Genomic DNA, 23,900 nt, shown 5'->3' on the forward strand with positions numbered 1-23,900 from the left:
CATTGCTCGGTCCCAGCGCCTGCCAGCCTAGCAGTTCAAAAGCACCCCCGGGTGCAAGTAGATAAATAGGGACCGCTTACTAGTGGGAAGGTAAACGGCGTTTCCGTGTGCTGCACTGGCTCGCCAGATGCAGCTTGTCATGCTGGCCACATGACCCGGAAGTGTCTTCGGACAGCGCTGGCCCCCGGCCTCTTAAGCGAGATGGGCGCACAACCCCAGAGTCGGACACGACTGGCCCGTACGGGCAGGGGTACCTTTAAGGTAAAGGGCAGGTACCTTTACCTTTAGGCAGAAACCAAATGGCACCAGCCAATCAGCCAAATGGACAAAATTCCTACCAGGCCCCTGTCCCAAAAGCAGACGACCCCATGACAGGCATAGCAAGGTCAAACGCAACAAACACCCTAAAATTAGGGAGGGTGGGCAGGTGATCTGATGTGCACAGTGAAAGAGGACACTCAATGCTGCGCGCAGAGCATATATTCAACCCAGGCTGTCAATCAAACTTGGCAACATCAAACTCTCCCCAGCAACCTGAGGAGTCCAGTCACACTTTGGGCCAACCACCCAACTTGCCCAGCAACAGGGGTTGTCTGGTTAACCCCACCGCAACCCGTGCTCTTCATGAAGGAGAACACGCTTTTCCATTTACACCAAAATAAAAATCCCTACTGCTGCATAAGGCTCAACTGCGCTTTCATCCTAGCCACAATTCGGGGACAGGAATGATGCAGCATGGAGCAGTGGCATTCATGGGTTGCAAATATGGCTACCTTGTTGTAGTCATATTTTCCCCTCAATAATGCATTTGTTTGGTTTGTGAGAGGGGGCCGTTCATACTCATATTCAAAGGAAAGAGCAGCACCCTGAAAATTATTAAAAGTCACTCAAAATCTACCCCCCCCCAAAGGATGAATTCTTTCATGAAAGTGTGGGGCGGGGGGGGGGGGGTTCTTTTAAATAATAGGCCATGAAGAAATAACAAACAATAGAAATAGCAATATATGTTAGGGTGATTCATTTTCTAAACCATATGCTGCTATATACCATATACTGGCCTGACGAGGCTAAGAAAACAAATATGCTAAAACAATTAAAGCTGATAAAAAGTGGAATGAGGTTCTGCAGTAAGGTCTGTAGCAGAGGAAAGCAATCCATCCAGTAGGGGGAAGCAGTACATTTCTTATTCCTTATTCCATCGCTGCCCATTTCATTTCAGCTGTTTTAAAGACTTCCATTCTGATTTACTGAAAAGTTAGGAAGGACTCACAATCAAGAAGGTTGTGCAGTGACGAGGCCGTAGGGTACTTTAAAAAAATGTAGGCTATTCCTCCAAAGATTTAGAAACGGAGAAGAAAAAGTAGGTTTCCCAGCTTTCCCTTTTATTTTATTTTTTAGCTCTGATTAGCTTGCAAGATCAATCATTGCAGAAAAGATACAAAGTCCCAAGATCAAGATGGGAATGGATAAATCCCAACAGCTTTTGAACGGGGTTGACCTTGAAATGTAACCCCATTCCTGGTGGCCTTTTTATATGGCTGGTGGAGGAGTCTTAGTTCACATATTTATGCGCATGAGTTGATTCTGCATTCTATAATCATCAGTGTTTGATGACTCATAGCTGAATTCATGAACTTAGTCCACTGCTGTGTTTGATCAAAGTCTTGTTGTGAGTGTTAAACCCAGCTTCACATACACACATGACGGTGTGAACCCATAAGCCTGGCACATTTAAACCCCACCCCCATAGAAATCAAACCCACACTGAAATTTCTCTAATTCATGATCAAGGGCATGCAGTGTTGCTCACCAACCCATTCTATTCAGCTCATACTATCAGCTCCTGGTACTGCTGGCCTTGCCCAGCCCTACCTCCAGTTTAAATGGAGTGGGATCTATGGGGGGGGGGGGAGTTATGTCTGTATGTGTGGTCTGGGTATTCACTTGACTTTGCTGGTTGTTGAGGGGTGAGCTTTTTGGAGTGGAGTCCGTAAGACGGTTGGATGTCTCCTTGTACACCTCATCCAATGTGGTGTACAGTGCTACCTCGGGTTACATACACTTCAGGTTACAGACTCCGCTAACCCAGAAATAGTACCTCAGGTTAAGAACTTTACTTCAGGATGAGAACAGAAATCATTCTCCGGTGGTGCGGCGGCAGCAGGAGGCCCCATTAGCTAAAGTGGTGCTTCAGGTTAAGAACAGTTTCAGGTTAAGAACGGACGTCCGGAACGAATTAAGTACTTAACCCGAGGTACCACTATAGTGGTTAAGAGCAGTGGACTCGTAATCTGGGGAACCGGGTTCGTGTCTCCGCTCCTCCACATGCAGCTGCTGGTTGACCTTGGGTTAGTCACACTTTTCTGAAGTCTCTCAGCCCCACTCACCTCACAGAGTGTTTGTTGTGGGGGAGGAAGGGAAAGGAGAATGTTAGCCGCTTTGAGACTCCTTAGGGGAGTGAAAGGCGGGATATCAAATCCAAACTCCTCCTGCTCCTGCTCCTCCTCCTCCTCCTCTTCTTCTTCTTCTTCTCATCTGGGCAACTCCTGCAGCCCAGCTGGTATCCAGATGTACTGCTCTGCTTTCCCAGGCATGTCCAACAGGTAGATCGCGATCTACTGGTAGATCACGGGGTGTTCCTGGTAGATCCTGGTTGATCTCTGGCCCCTCAGTGATCTCCTTACAAAAAAGCAACAAAAGCAACAAAAAAACCCACCCAACTTTGGCTTCCTAAAAAAAAGTTGCACAACTTTGGGTAGATCACTGCCAGTCTTTTTACGACAATGAGTAGATCACTGCCTGTTTTTTTATACTGTGAGTAGATCACAGACTATTGGGAGTTGGATATACCTGCATGGACCACATCAGCAAGGCCAAGGGAGCCTTGTTATCTGGGTAGTCCAGGACCTCCATACGCACAGCCCAGGCTTGCGCCCAGGGGAGGTCACTTTGGTGCTGCTATTGCAGACTTTTGACTTCACCCCTGGAGGCGCACTCCGCTGTCTCTCAAGACAGATGGGTGACAGCAACAACAGGAAGAAGCTTTTTTGAATGTATATTCCCAATGTATTCTCCAAACTTGTCATACCCAAATCTGTTACGAAGGTCAGATAAGAAACTTTTGCAACGGTTTGTGGCACTAGCACAGATAATAGTCATTCACTTAATATAATGTTGTTCAGGTTTGTGGAGCTGGAATAAGCTGTGATTTTCTGCTGTGCCGATATGGTATAATTATTTCATTGCACTTCCTCTGTGCAGAGAACCTCTGAATCTAAGAAATGTGATCTTGATGGCAGCATTGTACTGCAGCAGCATACATGAAGTGGGAGGGTTTGGGTAGGTGCTTGTGTATCTCATAAGCTTTTGGAACTGGGTCAGAGATGGAACTGATTCTGGTATATTTCTAGCCCAATGCAGTTGTGTGTGTAAGTTTGCTCCCATTTTAGGGGGTAGCAGAATTTGGGGGCATCTCATACTCTTCATTTTCTGCTTACTTTGGATGGGCCAGGACAGGTGATAAGGGACTCTGAGATGTAGGTAAACTCTCGGTATGTCACTTTGCATTTCCACATGAGCAAATTTAAACCATAGGAAGTTAAAAACATAAAGATGTACAAAATAACATATTGTAAACAGACCTGTCGTACAGAAAAGCCAGTCCAACACAATAATTCTTTGTTTTCTGACATTAAGTTGCATGTGTAGGTCCCCAGGCCACCCCTCAAATAACTTCACACATAACACGTAATTTTAGTTTTGGTTTTTGGGCACTATTTTGGCCACAACTTTATTAAAATACAAAATCAGTGAGTGGTTGTTTAGACATTGGTTATGACTATCTGTCCCCCACCTGGGACAGAACTGACATCCCGAGGTCCGATCGGTAGCCAGTAGACGGGAAAGTCAAACTTGGGGGTCATTTGAGCTAAGCGTCGGACCCAGCAGCTCCCCGAAAGCTTGCCGGCCCAGATCCTATGACAAGGATTCCCATGACAGGGATTGGGCGGCCCTGGTCCCATGACAGGGATTGGACGAAATCATGGCAAGCCCCAGGATTCCTTTAACGGAATTCCCTTCAGCGCAATGGGAGGGGCAGGCACGGCCTATCCTGAGCCCTCCACCACCAGCATATTATAACCAATGCCTAACCGCAACCTTACAAGTTGTGACGAATTGCTGAGTAGTAGGCAAAAACCAAATGGCACAGCCAATCACCAAATGGCAAAATTCCTACTAGGCCCCTGCGCCAAGGCAGACGACCCCATGACAGTCAAAGCAAGGTCAACCGGAAAAGAGGGCGGGCGGGCGGGTGATCCGATGCACTCTGCAAAGAGAAAGAGAAACCAGAGTGCACCAATATTTAAAGACTATGGTCCCACCCACCCAATTTGCAACATACAATTTGCCCCAGCAACCCGGTTATCCAATCGCAATGCCAGGCAACAACTATTAACCTGCCTGGCAACCAGAGGCCTGGCCCGGTGGCCCACACCGCAACACATGCTCTCATTTATTGGAGAACACGGTTTATAACAATTGCTCCCACCAGCAGAGATTCGGGCTCCGTGTCCTTTGCGCCAGTGGTGTGCAAAAACACCATACAAGATCTACAATTAAGAGCAAAAAGAATTTAATACTTTTATATATATGGGTGGATTTACATACTTGAATCATATTTATTCACACCTGTGAAGGCCCTGATAAAAATAGATTTTATTCAAATGTTATTTTTATGCAGGTTCCTTTGCATTGTATTTTGGCTTGCTTCTGTATGTACCCCTGGCAAACACACAGGAAAATATTATATGACACTCCTTTATGATTGCCACGCAGAGACGCATATGGAAGTGTGCTTTTGTAGGCCACAGGCAGAATATTCTAGAATGCTTTAGATGGGAGGAAGCACATTCTGAGAAGACAAGTAGTCTGTCTGTTAACTAAAGCATATTTCTGTCATACGGCATGGATTAAAGTAATTAATTTGTCATGTTACTGGCTTACGGTTACCCCCAAATGGCATAAGTATAGGTTAGAATCATATGTCTATCCTTCTTGTTTCCAGTTTCCCTCTCTTCATTAGAAACCACAGGCAGTCATTTCTGCAGTGCAGTATCATATCCACCTATCGTATATCTTCTGTGAACTTACGTACTCAACATGTACACCCAGCGCACAGAATATATGGAAAGTTGAGCTGAAAATAATAGAAAAGTGTTTGATTGCACAGTATTTCTCGTATTAAATATTAAAGGACAGTAACATTTGCACAAAGCCAAATGGGTGTGCCCAAAAATAGTGATGATGATGATGATGATAATAATAATAATAATAATAATAATAATAATAATAATAATAATAATTTAAAAAATTATTTATATCCTGTCCTCCCCAGCCAAAGCCAGGCTCAGAGCGGCTAACAACAGTAAAATGATAAAACATTCTAAAATCATTTCATTATAAAATCAGTTCAAATCAAATTAATGGCAACCATTGGGCTAGAATTTCTGTGAGGATTGCCAAAGGAGGGAGTCAGGCTGTGCCCTGGCCAAAGGCCTGGTGGAACAGCTCTGTCTTGCAGGCCCTGCGGAAAGATGTCAAGTCCTGCAGGGCCCTAGTCTCTTGTGACAGAGCGTTCCACCAGATCGGGGCCACAGCCGAAAAAGCCCTGGCTCTGGTTGAGGCTCTGTGGCCTGGGACCTTCAGGATGCTTTTGTTTGAAGACCGTAAGTTCCTCTGTGGGACATACCAGGAGAGGCGGTCCCGTAGGTACTAGGGTCCTAGGCCGTATAGGGCTTTGAAGGTTAAAACCAGCACCTTAAACCTGATCCTGTACTCCACCGGGAGCCAGTGCAGCTGGTATAGCACCAGCGAGAACCCCGTAATGAGTCTCGCCGCGGCATTCTGCACGCGCTGGAGTTTCTGGGTCAGTCTCAAGGGCAAAGAAACCTCTTCACAATCAGAGGGATCTGACGAATGAGAGCTGGTTTACATGTCAGAACTGCCACATGGCGCTGCTGGAAGCAGCATCCCCTAGTGACTTTTCCCATTCAGATTACGGTGCCTAGAAACGCAATGCAGTGCCATCCAGTTGTGTGTTTTCCCACCTACCATCATTGACTTGTTGCAGTAGATGCAGAGAAATGCTCCACGTGATGTCATAGGGAATGGTACTTGCTACTGTGATGTCATGCTGTCTTAGAATGATAGGACTAATCTTTTTACAGTGGTACCTCGCAAGACGAATGCCTCGCAAGACAAAAAACTCGCTAGACGAAAGGGTTTTTTGTTTTTTGAGCTGCTTCGCAAGACGATTTTCCCTATGGGCTTGCTTTGCAAGACGGAAACGTCTTGCAAGTTTGTTTCCTTTTTCTTAACACCGTTAATACAGTTGCGACTTGACTTCGAGGAGCAACTCATAGAACGCGGTGTGGTAGCCTTTTTTGAGGTTTTTGAAGACTTTGGTGATTTTTGAAGCTTTTCCAAAACTTTCCCGACACCGTGCTTCGCAAGACGAAAAAAATCGCAAGATGACAAAGCTCGCGGAACGAATTAATTTCGTCTTGCGAGGCACCACTGTAGAACTAAAATATCCGCCTGATGAAGTTAAACAACAGATCAACAGAGCCAGACTGATACCCAGAGAGAACTTGCTGCAAGACAGACCCAAAAAGGAAAATAACATTAGTAATAACCAAGTTAAAACAGTTCAGTGCATCCTCAGAGATCTACAACCTCTCCTAGATAATGACAGTTCTCTTTCCCAAGCTCTGGGAGGAAGACCTTTCATTGCTTACAGACAGCCACCCAATCTTAAACAACTCCTCACCCAGCAACAAGACTTAACATGGACACTGGTACCAGAGCCTGCGATAAACCCAGATGCCAACTTTGCTGCCACATACACCCGAACACCACCATTACTGGCCCCAACAACATCAAACATAGCATCTCAGGACTATTTAATTGCTCATCTTCTAACATTGTGTATGGTATCACATGCCAACAGTGCCCTTCAGCTCTCTATATTGGCCAAACCCTACGCCAAAGGATAAATGGACATAAATCTGACATCAGGAATCACAAGACAGAGAAACCAGTAGGAGAACACTTCAGTCTCCCAGGACATTCTATACAAGATCTCAAAGTAGCTGTCTTATTACAAAAGAATTTCAGAAATAGACTGGAAAGAGAAGTTGCTGAATGACAACTTATTACCAAACTTAAAACCATGGAGAAACCTGGTCTGAATAGATTGGATTCTTATCTCATTATACATGATAAAGCTATTTTTGGCCATCTCATCCCTTGCTTTTTCCTGTAAGACTAATTGCAGTCGTTAACAGTCGTCAACAGGTTTACCACACCTATCAGCCAATCACCCATTCCCACCACCCTTCTGAGTAATACCCCTCCCCACCCTCTCTCTATATATAAGGGTCTGGTGACTTCTGTTTCAGTGTATCTGAAGAAGTGTACATGCACACGAAAGCTCATACCAACAACAAACTTAGTTGGTCTCTAAGGTGCTACTGGAAGGAATTTTTTATTTAGAATCATTCTAAGACATCTAGTCCAGTGTTCCCCAACCTTGGGCCTCCAGCTGTTTTTGGACTACAACTCCCATCATCCCTCGCTAGCAAGACCAGTGGTCAAGGAGTTGTAGTCCAAAAACAGCTGGAGGCCCAAGGTTGGGGAACACTGATAGCCCAACCCCCTGCAATGCAGGATTCTCAACTAGATCTTATATGACAGATTGCCCATCAAACCTGTGCTTACAAACCTCCAAGGAATAAGAGTCTACCATTTCCATTCCACTGTCAAACGACTCTTACTGTCAGAAAGTTCTTCCTGATGTTTAGTCAGAATCTCCTTTCTTGTAACTTGAAGCCATGGGTTCAAGTCCTACCCTCCAGAGCAGAAGAAAACAAGCTTCCTCCATGTGACTTTGTTGTTGTTGTTGTTTAGTCGTTTAGTCGTGTCCGACTCTTCGTGACCCCATGGACCAGAGCACGCCAAGCACTCCTGTCCTCCACTACCTCCCGCAGTTTGGTCAAACTCATGCTGGTAACCTCGAAAACACTATCCAACCGTCTCGTCCTCTGTCGCCCCCTTCTCCTTGTGCCCTCCATCTTTCCCAGCATCAGGGTCTTCTCCAGGGAGTCTTCTCTTCTCATGAGGTGGCCAAAGTACTGGAGCCTCAGCTTCACGATCTGTCCTTCCAGTGAGCACTCAGGGCTGATTTCCTTAAGAATGGATGCGTTTGATCTTCTTGCAGTCCATGGGACTCTCAAGAGTCTTCTCCAGCACCATAATTCAAAAGCATCAATTCTTCGGCGATCAGCCTTCTTTATGGTCCAGCTCTCACTTCCATACATCACTACTGGGAAAATCATGGCTTTAACTATATGGACCTTTGTTGGCAAGGTGACGTCTCTACTTCTCAAGATGCTATCTAGGCCTGTCATTGCCCTTCTCCCAAGAAGCAGGCGTCTTTTAATTTCGTGGCTGCTGTCACCATCTGCAGTGATCATGGAGCCCAAAAAAGTAAAATCTCTCACTGCCTCCATTTCTTCCCCTTCTATTTGCCAGGAGGTGATGGGACCAGTGGCCATGATCTTCGTTTTCTTGATGTTGAGCTTCAGACCATATTTTGCGCTCTCCTCTTTCACCCTCATTAAAAGGTTCTTTAATTCCTCCTCACTTTCTGCCATCAAGGTTGTGTCATCTGCATATCTGAGGTTGTTGATATTTCTTCCGGCAATCTTAATTCCGGTTTGGGATTCATCCAGCCCAGCCTTTCGCATGATGTATTCTGCATATAAATTAAATAAGCAGGGAGACAAAATACAGCCTCCATGTGACAGCCCTTTAGATATTTGAAAATGGCTATAATACCTCCTCTCCATCTCTTAATTGTTCCTCATAAGGCCTGGTTTCCAGACCCTTGATCATCTTGGTTGCCCTCCTCTGCACAAGTTCCAGGTTGTCAATAACCCTCTTAAACTCTGGTGCCCAGAAGTGGACACAGGAATCCAGGTGTGGTCTGATGAAGGCAGAATAGAGTGGGACTATTACTTCCCTTGATCTGGACACCAGATCTGGACACCAGACTTCTGTTGATGCAGCTTAGAGTAGCATTGCATTGGCGCTGTGGATTAAACCACAGAGCCTAGGGCTTGCCGATCAGAAGGTCGGCGGTTCGAATCCCCGCGACGGGGTGAGCTCCCGTTGCTTTGTCCCTGCTCCTGCCAACCTAGCAGTTCGAAAGCACATCAAAGTGCAAGTAGATCAATAGGTACCACTCTGGCGGGAAGGTAAACGGCGTTTCCGTGCACTGCTCTGGTTCGCCAGAAGCGGCTTAGTCATGCTGGCCACATGACCCAGAAGCTGTACGCCGGCTCCCTTGGCCAATAAAGCAAGATGAGTGCCACAACCCCAGAGTTGGTCACGACTGGACCTAATGGTCAGGGGTCCCTTTACCTTTATTACTTCCCTTGATCTGGACACTAGACTTCTGTTGATGCAGCTTAGAGTAGCATTGCATTTTTGGCTTAGATCTGTTTCATCATCTGCCAATGTGGAAATATGTGTATTATGGAACTTTTTTATATAGCACAGAACAGCTTTCTATATCTCAGCAATTAACTTATTTACTAATCCTTATTTACCTTCCTTGCATGTTCCCTTTCAAAGTTAATGTGTTTTGAGAGGGGTAGCCCTATTTGCAAAAACTACAAAGAACATTGTGACACCTTAAAGACAAAGGCTAATGAAGTTCATCACAAAGCCATCTATGCCTGCAAACCTAACCATGCCTACTCAGAAGCTTTTTTTGCTATTGCATCACAGTGTTGACTCTTGTTAAGCTTGTGGTCTACTAAGTCCCCTAGATCGTTTTTGCCTGTACATTGGTACCTTGGTTCTTGAACTTAATCCATTCCAGGAGTCCGTTCAGTTCCTGGAACCATTCAAAAACCAAGACACGGCTTCCGATTGGCTTCAGGAGCTTCTTGCACTCAAGTGGAAGCCACATCGGACGTTCGGCTTCCGAAAAACATTCACAAACCAGAGCACTTACTTCCAGGTTTGCCGCATTCGGGAGCCAATTTGTTTGACAACTAAGCCGTTTGGGAACCAAGGTACCACTGTACTACTAGCAAGTCAGGTGCCCCCCATCTTATATTTGTGCAGCTGGTTCTTCCTGCCTAAGTGTTGAACCTGCCCATTGCAGGCATAATATAGTCCAGCTCAATCCTCTTGAGAAGTTGGTAGCAGGGCTGATTTTAGGTAATAGTGGACATGCTTGGTGGGCCCTGTTCCCCCCAGGGGAATTTTCTCCTCCAGACCACCCTCTCTGCTCCCCACTGCTCCCCATTACCTGCCTCTTCCTCTCTGTGGCAGTATGGATTGGGTCCAATCACCACTGCAGTTGACGGAAGGGAGAAGTAGACTTGTCAGTTCACCCTTGTCAATTCTCACTTGTCCACTTTGCACCTCAAGGAGAAGGCAGGTGAGTGAGTGAGCAAGGAGCAATGGGGAGAAGGAGAAGCAGAGGCCAGGGGGCTTTCAGTGGTGGAACTCTTGCCACCTGCTATGTTGACCCGCTAACATCAGCCATGCTCAGTAGGATTTGTTTCCACATACCAAATGCATAGCGTCGAACTGTGTCAAATGTCCATGCATTATTTGTACTATGGTATTACCGTATTTTTCGCTCTATAAGACAAACATTTCCCCCTCCAAAAATTAAGGGGAAATGTACGTGCGACTTATGGAGTGAATGCAGGCTCCATGGCTTCAGCGAAAGCAACACGAAGCCTCTGGAGCGCAGTGGGAGCTCCCGCTGCACTCCGGAGGCTTCGCGTTGCTTTCGCTGAAGCCTGAAGAGTGAGAGGGGTCAGTGCGCACCCCTCTTGCTCTCCTGACTTCAGGGATAGCCGCCCAATCCCTCTTGCTCTCCTGGCTTCGCTTTGCTGGAGAGGCGCTGCACAGGGAGAGCTGCACAGCGGCCCTTCAGCGGAGCAGGAGGAGAAATGGAAGGGGCTCCGTTTCTCCTGCCGCTTCGCTGAAGGAGTGCTGCGCAGAGAGGGGGATAATTTTTTTCCTTGTTCTCCCCCTCTAAAACTAGGTGCGTCTTGTGGTCCGGTGCGTCCTATAGAGCGAAAAATACGGTATTCACATCTGTACTGAACCTTTTATTTGGCATCTAACTCTGCATCGTGGGACCCCAGTTGTGTGGTACACTTTGATCTTCTTGCCTAATAAGTTTTTGTTCCCCTTTTAGGTGTCAAGCTATGGTCCAATGTTATGGAGATCCTGGAAGAAAAGGATGGGGTTGACACAGAACTTCTCGTTTATGCAATGACTTTAGTGAACAAGGTTTGTTTTAAATTTGGATTTATGTATTCAAACGTATAGCGCAAAACTTCCTATGGCAGCTGGCCCTGGCGTTTGAAAACACTCTTTTAAAATCTCCCTTTAACATTCCAATTAAAAGACAATTTAAAAGGCTTAAAAAATAATAATAAATAGTTGTCCCACTGCAAAAAAGCCACAAATGTAAATATGTATGTATATGCTTGTGAGAAAAAGCTTAGCTAACAACTGTTAATTGTTGAATGATATCAAATAAGAGAATGTATTTTTAATTAAAAATAAAATAAAAAACATTACCTTCCACTATTCCCTGGGAAAGATAGGGTACATTTAGGATGAAAAATGTACTGATACCTCAGGGCTTTGCATAGCAGGTGAGTGTTGCTGAAACTTGTCTGTAGGCTATGGGTTTATTTGATGTTATGGTGCCAGGAGTGCCATGTACTTTGTGCCTTAAAATTTCTTGGTGGAGTCAGTGACTTCATAGAAGGATGCTTGTTACCTCACACCATGTACTGTGACTTCATTTGAGATAGTTTCATGTACTGTGCCTGACACAGCTTCAGATATACTTTAGCTGCCTTTTAGCATGGGTGACCAGGAGAGAGTTGGTTAGACACGTGGTATTATGCGAAGAACCAGGACACGCTGGGCCAGCTGAAAGTACCATTAAGTGTTGTGCTGAATGTTTACTTCTGTTCTGTTTCGAGCAATGGCCTCAGCAGCTAGGTTACAGAGGTAGGTACCCTGGACAGCTCCCTGCAGGCCCCAGGCTGGACGCACCATAAATCCAGATGTTCTTTCAGTGGCAGTCACCTTCAGATTGAGCTTTAAATGAGAGCCATAGCTCTATCTCAGTAGTTTACTTTGCTTTCTGTGAGAGAAGCCCTGCCTTCTTTAGCAGTCAGCTTCAACTGAGTTAGGAAAACTGGTTCTGCTAGAGCATAGGAGACAGAATCTTCCAAGTCAGAAGACGGCAACCCAGCCGCCTCAGGCCAAGGAGGTCCTGATCATAGTAGGTTCATTTTGTCCAAGTACTTCTGGTGTACTATGTACACTTAGGGCTGATCCTGAAGACAATTTCCTCTCCTACTCTTAATCCATGTCCTCATCTCCGAGGGTTGTGGCACCTTCCTGATACTGAGTACCTCATGTAGGCTGATGTCATGATCCCCTCAGTGCCTGTGGGCCCAGATGGCAAACCATGGAGAATAGACAAGGAGAAGGGTAGCAAGGAGGAATGGGGGGAGGGGGGAGAGACTGAAACAGGTGGGATACCTTTTCTCCTTCTGAACACATCTGGCTCCAGTGTTGACACAGGAGTCCCAGCTCCTTCCCCATCCCAGCTCAATTGGACTGTGCCAGTTGCAGTTTTGATGAAATGCGGCACACACCACAATAAGCTTCCTCTGTGGAATTGCTACCAGGAACCCAAGGCTGACTGCTCAAGCCCAGGACTTTCCCTGCTTTTTGTGACTTGAGGCAACACTCTCTGGCCCTCCTCCACACCACCATATATGGTGTCATCTGAGATCCACCTAGAGGTCGTAGGGACTCTTTGTACAATGTACCAAGCATCCTCGTGGGGGAAATAAAGGGGCCTTGTAATTCTACTTTCTAAAAGTGTCATGTGACACACGCAAAATCTGCCTAGCAACTTGAATACAGAAGATGCCTGGCAGCCCCTCCCCCCCTTTGGCTAAACCTCATTCAACGGTGAATCCAATAATATTTTCCCCAAAGCCATAGAAGTTTTTATATTTATAAAATAACCTCTTTGCCTCCCCCCACTTTCCTGTACCTTATATCCTGTCATTCTCAGCTCTTTCAGAAGGCAGAGACTTCTGCAGTCCTAAGGCTACATAAGGAAAGGAAGTTCCATCAAGTTTAAGTGAAACTTACTCTTACAATGTGTGTTCAGAATAGTAGTCTTGGAGCCTAACCTATCCATGCCCACTCATAAGAAAATCTAGTTATGTGTAGGACTGAAGCCTAGTCAAAAATTATGGTTATTTGAAGAATAATGCAGTCAAAGTTAAAGAGTTTAAAGCCCTTTTGATTTTCAGTTGGAGAATTGTATATTCTTACAGTTCTCTGCCAGAAATCAGTGGTATTCAAGAACGTGCACCTTTGCCTGGATCATGTCCTTGTTGCCTGGGACAATTTGTTAATGTTTCTGTCACCAAGTATTGAATATTGAATCTTTCTTTCTTTCTTTCTTTCTTTCTTTCTTTCTTTCTTTCTTTCTTTCTTTCTTTCTTTCTTTCTTTCTTTCTGATCAGCATGGTCAACATAAGTGTAATTTGTTTTGGAGCAAGAAGCCTGAAATGCTTTGCCTTTTGCCTTTCAGACGCTGTCTGGCTTGCCGGACCAGGATTCCTTCTATGACGTTGTTGACTGTCTGGAAGAACTGGGGATAGAAGGCATCTCCCAGCGACACTTGAATAAGAAAGGAGCAGACTTGGACTTAATAGAGCAGTTCAACATTTATGAGGTAACAGAACATGCCCTGCTCTCTGCATCTTGCAACTCGGTGTACTTCAAAGTTGAGCTGGGCGGGGGAGGGTGTGTGTGACCAGGGTAATATTAGTCTAGTTATATTTATTTGAAAAGTCAAACATCTGGTTATGCTACACAGTGACGGTGCAGGGTATTTAATAGTAAAACACACCTCATATAATAATAATTCATGGTTAAAAAACAGAAGAAAAAATGAATATGTTTATGGTCCCTTTGAATGTGCTCGTCGGCATTTAAACTATTTTAATGCTGATAATTTCACATCCCATGTAAAAGCATCCAGCATTCAACAAAGGCTCAGCTCAAGAGTGCTGCACCTGCGATTATTCTCCACATCAATCTCTGACTTTTGTCTTCTCGGTTTCTGGGGGTGGTTTTCCTGTTGTCATTCTGTCTCTCACAGCTACAATAAACCTACCATTAAAATTATGGACTGGTCATTTCTTCACCAGGGGGCAAACGGGCAAATTTAGCAGGGGATCAAATACTTCCCCCCCCCCTCACTGTACCTGTGAGTATTCCAGCATCCGTCTCTTTTTTTCTGTGGTCTCTGATATTTCCAGCAGGGATGGGAGCAAAAGGCACATCTTCTGAACTGTACATAAGTGAACAGATTGCACGGAAGTGCTTTGCGAGGCCAGATAGCTCCACACGACCCAGAAATTGAGGCACATGTGAATTAGTATCGGGCTGGGGACGGCATTTGCCATTGTGCCACCCGCGGCATTCCTTTTAATTCTTCATTCTTTCAGATGACCCTGAGGCACGAGGATGGCGATAACAATGGTGAGCCCCCTCCCAGCGGCCGCAAAGATCGAAGAAGGTCCAGCTTTGGCTGCAATGAACGAAGGGGGCTGGAACGAAGGAGGAGCCGGAGGCATTCTGTCCAGAGCGAGAAGAAGACGTTATCTGCCCCTCCCAGCCCCTCTCCTCAAGCAAGCCTTGGGGGGAGCCACGGGCAGGGCGTCGAAAGCCTCAGCGAGAAGTGAGTGCAGGGAAATGCTCCTTGCTTCTCCCTGCTTTGTACCTTTCCGTTTCGTTCTTGTCCCGTAAAGATGGGATGTGGGAGCCTGTAGTGCACATTCAAATGATGCTTTTCAGGTGTCTGATTGCACCTGGGAAGAAAAGGTCCCCTCTGCCCCCCTCCCCCAGCTTTGCAGCTGTTTTCCAGGGCTGTCGCCTTCCTTGGCAGATGGAAAATGGCGTTACATAGAAACAGCTTTCATATTATTAACAAAGCTGTCAATTCATTTTAGGAGTTTTGTCTCGCGACACCCGCTTAGGTTTTAAGGGGAAACAGCTATTTTCCGGCACACACTAGATAGTTTTCTTCATTATCTCTTCATTTATGCTTTGTGGCCGTATCAGGATTGTTGCTTCTATATGTATCAAACTATCTCTGTCTTTGCCAATGTTGTTGTTGTTGTTTGCCAATGTTGTTGCTGCTGCTGCTGCTGCTGGCACCTGTCTCTCTCAGGAGACACTGGAGGAATGTGCTTTTGCGGGTGAAGTCATCGTGTTCGAGAGTTACAGTGCCTGCTGTGGCTGTGGAGACCAATATGGGAGAGACATGTTTTGTTGCAGCTGGGGCAAATGAAGGTGTCACTTGTGCTGACACAGATGCACCATGGCGTTTCGTCTCTCAAAACTCCTCTCAGCAGTGATTCTTCATGCTGTGGATACACAAACTTTGCCAATGAGAGTGTGAGAAACTGCAAAGTCTTGCGCATCTCCCGAGCTGCCAAGCATGAGTTTTTGAATCCACATAGTATATTCATCTAATTTTTCTTTTCTTTTCAGAGGACTTGTAGTTACAACAGAGTCTTTTTTTCAGGTTTCCAAGTATAATCGGAGGAGTAAAGATGCTTCTCTTTAAAATGAATGTGACAGCATAACATCTCTGCCTGGTGTAATATCATTACAGACCAAACTGGATGTGACACTTGCTGCTTTTGTTGTTCACAATTATTAGCAGAGGGGGTGATTTTTGTTGTGGCCAAGGAGAGGGGGCTTTAACCTTTTCCTCCCCCACTACAGTACCAGTGAAAAAAATTTATTGTTTGTATTACTTACTGAATTTATATACTGCCCTATACCCGGAGGTGTATGGGCCCTGCAGCTGCTATTAGTTTTGATTGTTCATTTCAGTGAGATGGAAGCTATACTTTCTGAAGGCGAATTCAGATATTGTGTCTTAATGACGGCCGATACAGGAATAATAATAATAATAATAATAATTTATTATTTATACCCCGCCCATCTGGCTGGGCCTCCCCAGCCACTCTGGGCGGCTTCCATAAAAACCACAAATACAGTAAAATATCACACGTTAAAAACTTCCCTGAACAGGGCTGCCTTAAGATGTCTTCTGAATGTCAGGTAGTTGTTTATCGCTTTGACATCTGCTGGAAGGGCGTTCCACAGGGCGGGCGCCACTACCGAGAAGGCCCTCTGCCTGGTTCCCTGTAGCTTTGCTTCTCGCAATGAGGGAACCGCCAGAAGGCCCTCGGCGCTGGACCTCAGTGTCTGGGCAGAACAATGGGGGTGGAGATACTCCTTCAGGTATACTGGACCGAGGCCGTTTAGCCTTCTCCTCTCTTCTGTCCTGCTACCCCTCAGTTCACTGAGTCTACTACCTTTGTAATGCCATCCATTTACCTATTTCTTCAAGCGCTTGCCTCTCAATCAAATATTTTCAAGGCAGCTGGAGAAAACGTCCTCCAGCACCTCACATGCTTCTATCTTGAAGCCTTCTACTCCATTCCATGCTTCCAATAAGTAGTTGAGAATTCACAGAGAGGCTGTGAGGGATTTCCTCCATGCGTGCAGAGACGTATGTACACAGGCTTCATGCCCAAGGGAGAGGGCAGATTGTGTTCAAAGCTTTTGATCAGCATGTGGTCAAATTGCCTGTTTTTTCAAGCTTAGGCAATAAAACTATGGGCTGCAGCATTTAGACTGGGCAAGTGGAATTTCAGTAATAAATTGACGGCAGAAGCAGGCGAATTTGGAAGGAAATAAAAATGATACCTACTTATGACTTATAAAACCTTCCTTTTTGATGGAACATTTTCCACTTTATGTTTGTTCACCTGCAAGGAGTTGAAGAAGACTGTTTTTCCAAGCGCAGCGCAAAGGAGAAACAGATCTGATATTAAAATATTGAGAAATAGGGAACTAAGTAAAACAGAAAGTGCCTAATAATCAGCTCTCATAAATATTATATATAATATGTAATATATAATAATAGAGCTAGCAACACAGAGGCAGGTGTAGCCCCTGTTTACTTCAGTGGAATCAGGACTGCATCCAGCAATATCGAACAAATATTTCCGTGCAGTAAGTCAATGCATTGGTGCTTTCATTATTTCTCTCCTTTTCCTTTCCTTCTCTCACTCCTAGTTTTATATGGTTCTGCTGAAGGTATCTGCTCATCTCATTTTTCTCTTCTGTATTATGTGTTTCTGTCCATCTGCATGCCTCTTTCCATTGCTTTGGTCCTAGAGAGGAGGAAGATGAGGAGGAGGAGGAAGAGGAGCAACCAGTCACAGAACCCAATTCAGAGGAGGAGGGGGAGGAAGAGTCCTCTAGGCAGGTCCAAACCAGGTACTAGGGTGGTGCCCTTCCTAACACCTTAAAGAGTGCCTGAACTAAACATCTCACTAACTTTAATAGCCGATAACAGCCCTTCAGAATTTTTGCTCTGTCCTTGTTAAATGTATGATTGAACCCAGAAGCATAATATTATCTCTTCTTAAATATTTATGTTTAGCATCCTTCCTGTGCCCCCCCATGGGCGTAGCTGCCCCCTCAATAAGTACAAATCAATACAAATCTGAGGTTCTGCCCCCAAAAAAACAAAAGTCTCTCCCCCTAACAAAAATCTTGGCTACTCCCATACTGGTAGAAAGGTAGCTATTTAAATGTTTTGTTTGTAAATTGAACGTGCTTTATTTATATTTTTATATTTTTTATCATTTATACGATACGATAATCTTTATTGGCATTGCCCCATACAGAACAATGAAATTGAAAAATCTGCATAAGACATTCAAAACCCAACAAGCCTGCTATCCCTGCTATCCCAACCTGGTTAGCCCCCTAAAAACTCTGATACCCCATTTTTAAATACAATATACTCCCATACAGACTCCTTACAATGTGTTTAAAACCAAAATCGCATTTGGGTAGAAACTGTTCCTCAGGCAGCTAGTCCTAGTCTTTATAACCCTGTACCTTCATCCAGAAGGCAGAAGCTGAAAGAGATAATTTCCGGGGTGCGCACAATCCTGCGCTATCTCTGCAGCTTTCTTATGGCACCTGGAAGCATAGATTTGATCCAAGGTGGGAAGAGTGCACCCAATTATTCTCTCCGCAGTCTTCACAACCCTGGACAGCATTGTTTTTCCCCTGACCGTGCAGCTCCCAAACCACACAAACAGACCATAAGTTAATACACTCTCCACAGTACAATGGTAAAATGCCATCAACAGGTCCTTTGAGAGATGGGTTTTCCGGAAGATTCTCAGAAAATATAACCTCTGCTGTGCTCTCTTCATCAGGTCTTTGCTGTTTTCTCCCCAGGTTAGGTCATCTCTCAACTCCATTCCCAGAAATCGAAACACAGAGACCTGTTCCACACACTTCCCCTCAATAATAAGTGGCTGAATATTCAATTTACATTTCCTAAAGTCCACAATTATCTCTTTTGTTTTCTTTAAGTTAAGGAGTAAGTTGTTTTTCCTGCACCACTCCCCCAACTGCTCATACAAAATACATTTACATAAAATGATAGGAACAGAATGAAATATTGTTGAAGCAGAAAAACATAGAATCCTGGAGCTGGAAGGGACTCAAAGGGTCATCTTTCTAGTCCAACCCCCTGCAATGCAGGAATCTCAGCTAAAGCATCCATGACAGATGGCCACCCCACCTCTGCTTAGAAACCTCCAAGGAAGGAGAGTCCAGAACCTCCCGAGGGAGATCCATCTTCCATGTATTATAACAAGTAAACAACACTTATTTGACCCCACTTATTTGACACAAAGGGGGAAACCTACAGATACGGTCCAAAAGGTGCACAGGGAGTTCTGCAATATGGGAGAATTTTAAAAAGCAATTGGTCCTCACTGACCTGGTGCAAAAAGATCTTGTCATCCGAAGGAGCCCTGGCTGCCTAGATAAAACACTATAGCCCCACACACTAGTTCAATATATGGATAATTTATATTAAATTGTTTAGGGAAACAAAGTATTTTAATTGAAACTGGAGATGATACAGGGTCTGTTTTCAATTATATACACCCCTTTAAAGCTTTTATTTGGTACATTCATCTTTTCTTTCTTTCTTTCTTTCTTTCTTTCTTTCTTTCTTTCTTTCTTTCTTTCTTTCTTTCTGTTTTCCTTGACTATTACTGTGATTCATCTAACACAGCATTAATTCCATCTTTTAATATAGAATAAAAATATTTATAGTATAAAATTCACATGGAATGCTTTATTGTGTGGTTCCTCACCCCCCTAACATTTCCCTTTAAATGTCCAAGAGTTTCCTACTGGCATATTACACCCCCTCCCACACACACACCCATAAATATGTCAAATAAATTTGTCAAGTGATCAAATATTTCACTCTGCTATTTGGTAACATTTAAAATGGATGCCTTAAATTCAACCAAACATTGTTTCCTGATTGGCTGAACAAAAAGTTACCTTTTACTATTCCTTAGTCTTCAATCCTACTATAGTAAATTATCTTCTGAACGGGTAAAATTGTTACAGCATGATATTGGAGGCATCATTTCAGCACGCCCCCATGAAACATCTGGAGCTTTTGGATACCTGTTCTGAGAGGCGTATAGCAAGCTCCCTCATCCCGAAATTCTCGCTCTTCATCTGACCTTCATTCTGCAGAGAAGAGATTGAGGTGCCCTAGAAATTCCTTGCAACGGTATTGCAGAGTACCATTTGGCAATCGTAAGCTATTCTCAGCTGCTTTTCAGAGAAATCTGAAGACACCTTGGGAAGAGATCCCAAGAGACCTCTCCACCTTCCTTGCCCTCTCGGGGAAGTTTATAAGCATACAAGGCAGCTAAACTTCTCTTTTGTGTTTTCACCATTAACCCATCTATTCCAATGCTTCCATTAATGCCATTTTCTCTCCTCTCCTGTTCTACCTGTCCTCCTTTCCTTTCCCAGAAGGCTTCCAGAAGGACAGGAGGTTGGACATGGTTCACAGAGTTCTGGGACTTCCGGTGTATTATCTCAGGATGAGAGGCTTCCCGTGGGCTTTAGGGCAGAGAATTCACCCAGGAGCTCATCATCATCATGCCCTGTGCCTGATCCATTTGCTTCACACCATTGTTCTCTCCATTCACCACCCTCATCTGTATCCATCAACTCTTCCCAGAATTCATCATCCGTCATGCCAAAGGCATCCCCAACTGTCGATAAATTACCTTACGTCCCACACAGCCCCTTTCATCTGTTCTCCTATGATCTTGAAGCACCTCCAGCAGCTGTTAAAGAGAAGGAAACAGAAGGGATTAGGGAACACAGGTAGCACTTCTCAAGAGTTTCATAAAATAGTCTGTGAGATAATTGGAATGTTATGTTCAAGAAATATTCTATATCCGGCACGTCCAACTAATAAAAAAAACTGGCAGTGATCTACCCATTGTTATTGGAGGGAGGATGAGCAGGGGAGGGGAGAGAGGCAAAAGTTGTTCAGCTTTTCTTTTTTTTTTGGGGGGGGGGGGAGCCAGGAATTAACTACGGCTCTATCAAGCGCATAAAACAATAAAGCCAACTAAGGTCGGAAGTAAACTATTAAAAAACGCCCTTTAGACGCAATGTTGGGACAGAGCATGGGCGGGAGCAGAGGAAGGTAACATTCATTATACATTGCTTTTATTCCCGCGATCGCTAAGGGTCATGCGATCGACCGTGATCGACCACGATCACTCAAGGGTCTACCTGTTGATCGCAGTCAACCTGTCGGACATCAGTGTTCTATATGAATGGTTATCATGCCAGGACATCATTTTGGGTGGTTTCTTACTTGGACTTCTCCTGTCATTATTTTCCCCATTTTACCTCCAAACTTTGTCCCAAGTAGACATTTCAGATCCTGTGCGCAGTGGGGGATTGGAATCAAACCAGCCAAGTGTGCCCCTATAGCATACCTACCCCTGTTCAGAGTGCATATGTTTGCATTGGACCCAACACACATTCCGCTCAACACATGCTTCAGTATTATGATATAGATACATAAAGGTAAAGGGACGCCTGACCATTAGGTCCAGTCACAGACGACTCTGGGGTTGCGGCACTCATCTCGCTTTACTGGTTGAGGGAGCCGGCGTACAGCTTCTGGGTCATGTGGCCAGCATGACTAAGCTGCTTCTGGTGAACCAAAGCAGCGCACGGAAATGCTGTTTACCTTCCCACCGGAGTGGTACCTATTTATCTACTTGCACTTCGTTCTTTCGAACTGCTAGGTTGGTAGGAGCAGGGACCGAGCAATGGGAGCTCACCCCATCGCGGGGATTCAAACCGCTGTACACTTGTAATTATTCATTATTCATAATAATAATAACTATAAACCTCAAAATTTTGGCACTATCCAAAAACTAAAATAAAAGTTCAATTCTCTCCCATAGGCACACAATATAATCTACGTCAGGGGTAGTGGCACAAAAGGAAGGATTGGAGATCAGTTGATTTGAGGTCATGTTATATTTATATGTGTAGGTTCAACGCAAGCTTCCCTTTCTCAGCCTTCCCTTACCAAGAGCTCTTTGGCTCTGTCTAGATAAGCAGTTCCTCACATGCTGAGATTCTTTTCCACCTGTTTCTCCCAAAATAGTGGAGGTGACAATTGGGAGTCTAGAGAGCAATTGTTCATGGTTTATTCCTTATTTTGTCATCATTCCTGCTTAAGCTCCTCCGGACCATAAGCTTGATATCTGAACCATGTATTGTATTAGAATTCTGTTCTCCTTTTTTCTGTATGCCACAGCAATGTTAACCAAGGTACAACCGAGTATAAGTGAGCAAACTGTACTTCTTCCATACATATTTCATAGCTGCTCAGCGTGTATTCTTTTTCCCCCTGTCAAACACATCTCTTGTAATTGTTTCTCCTTTCTTCTGCAGTCCTTCTGAAAACCTGCCTGTGAACAAATTTTCTGACTCCTTCGATCCTTTTAATTTCCACTCTTTGTCTTCTCTTAGGTGGGTGATTCTTCTTCATACAATATTCTTTCCTTGTTGTGGGATGCTACTGGATTTAATGTCTTCCTTTCCTTTCCTTTCCTGACCTTCAGCATTTTGATTCCTTATACCAGAATACTGTCATATCCAGTGGTACCTCTGGTTACAAACGCTTCAGGTTACGAACTCCGCTAACCCGGAAGTAGCTGCTCCTGGTTACAAACTTCGCCCCAGGATGCGAATGGAAATCATGCGCCAGAGGCGCGTGCGCAGTGGGAGGCCCCATTAGCGAAAGCACGCCTCAGGATAAGAACGGTTTTAGCTTAAGAACGGACCTCCGGAACGAATTAAGTACTTAACCCGAGGTACCACTGTAGTCATGAAAGCCTTGCTGGTCCAATAAAAAATAATATCAGATAAGACCCCATGGTTAACACCATGCTTTATTCCCCCAATATCTGAAGCATTGAATTCATGGACACCAATAGCAAGGTACTGATGTAACAGGCCCATAGCCAGAAGGGGCGTTGTACAGTGAGCTTTCTTTTCTTTAAAAGAGACAAGTTGCTAGGCCTCATGGGATAGAAGACGCAAAGCAAAATGTGCCAGCAAACCTCTAAGTCAGCGGTTCTCAACTTGTGGGTCCCCAGATGTTGTTGGACTACAACTCCCATCATCCCTGAGCTCTGGCCTTGCTAGCTAGAGGTGATGGGAGTTGTAGTTCAACAACATCTGGGGACCCACAGGTTGAGAAAGGCTGCTCTAAGTGATTTCTGTGAGATGACCCAGCCTGTTTTAGCCCATAGGTGACAAGTGAGTTCTCTGGACACCAGGCGATAGGGAATCCCTGAGATCCCAAGAATTGCCGTTTTCTCCTACCCTTAAGTGCACATTTTTCTTTCCTAAAACCAGTCTCATTTTTCTAATCACTGGCATATCTGTAGTTCAAAGATCTACTATTGCCCCTCATCGCCCTCTGCCCTTCCTATCAAGCAGGATATATCTTCTGTGTGGTGAGTTCATCTGAAATCAGATAAACCCTAAAAGTTATTCCCCCCCCCCCTGAAAATACCACTATTATCACCTGTGTGGCTGGATGTTAAAGGACCCACCTCTCAAAAAGGCAAATGGACAATGCAAAAACTTCCCAAAGAGGACTTACTTCCAAGTAAGCATGTACAGGATTGTTAGCATGTAAGTTGCTTAGAGATCATTTGATTGTGATTTGAGGTATGCCTTTAAAATATGTAATCTGATAGTATTTTTATCCCACTTTGGCAGAATGCATGCATGATATTGTGGTGTTAGTACAGTGGTACCTCAGGTTAAGTACTTAATTCGTTCCGGAGGTCTGTTCTTAACCTGAAACTGTTCTTAACCTGAAGCACCACTTTAGCTAATGGGGCCTCCTGCTGCCGCCGGAGCACGATTTCTGTTCTCATCCTGAAGCAAAGTTCTTAACCTGAAGCACTATTTCTGGGTTAGTGGAGTCTGTAACCTGAAGCGTATGTAACCTGAAGCGCATATAACCCGAGTTACCACTGTATAGTTCATGGGTAGGCAAACTAAGGCCCAGGGGCTGGATACGGCCCAATCGCCTTCTAAATCCGGCCTGCGGGTAGCCCGGTTTTTACATGAGTAGAATGTGTCCTTTTATTTAAAATTCATTCCTTTCCCCCAAAAAAATATAGTCCAGCCCCCCCCCCCAAAGTCTGAGGGACAGTGGACCGGCCCCCTGCTGAAAAAGTTTGCTGGCACCTGATATAGTTCCTCAGTGCACCTTGGGG

General features: G+C 44.7%; 1 protein-coding gene across 14 annotated transcripts in view; it reads left to right on the forward strand.

Moving 5' to 3' along the window:
- The window catches only part of FHOD3 (formin homology 2 domain containing 3), a 348,541-nt gene that overhangs the window by 241,462 nt on the left and 83,179 nt on the right, over window positions 1-23,900 (forward strand). For 6 of the 14 annotated variants that reach the window (XM_077917617.1, XM_077917611.1, XM_077917612.1 and 3 more), the window contains exons 8-13: window positions 11,288-11,382; window positions 13,730-13,873; window positions 14,652-14,884; window positions 17,404-17,505; window positions 20,098-20,457; window positions 22,057-22,134. In XM_077917617.1, the coding sequence (XP_077773743.1) occupies window positions 11,288-11,382; window positions 13,730-13,873; window positions 14,652-14,884; window positions 17,404-17,505; window positions 20,098-20,457; window positions 22,057-22,134 (1,012 nt within the window). The remainder of the gene's footprint in view (window positions 1-11,287; window positions 11,383-13,729; window positions 13,874-14,651; window positions 14,885-17,403; window positions 17,506-20,097; window positions 20,458-22,056; window positions 22,135-23,900) is intronic. The other 8 variants (XM_077917620.1, XM_077917622.1, XM_077917621.1 and 5 more) reach the window with 5 other exon arrangements.

This window comes from Podarcis muralis, chromosome 13 (assembly GCF_964188315.1).
Source record: "Podarcis muralis chromosome 13, rPodMur119.hap1.1, whole genome shotgun sequence".
NCBI classification, from domain to species: domain Eukaryota; kingdom Metazoa; phylum Chordata; class Lepidosauria; order Squamata; family Lacertidae; genus Podarcis; species Podarcis muralis.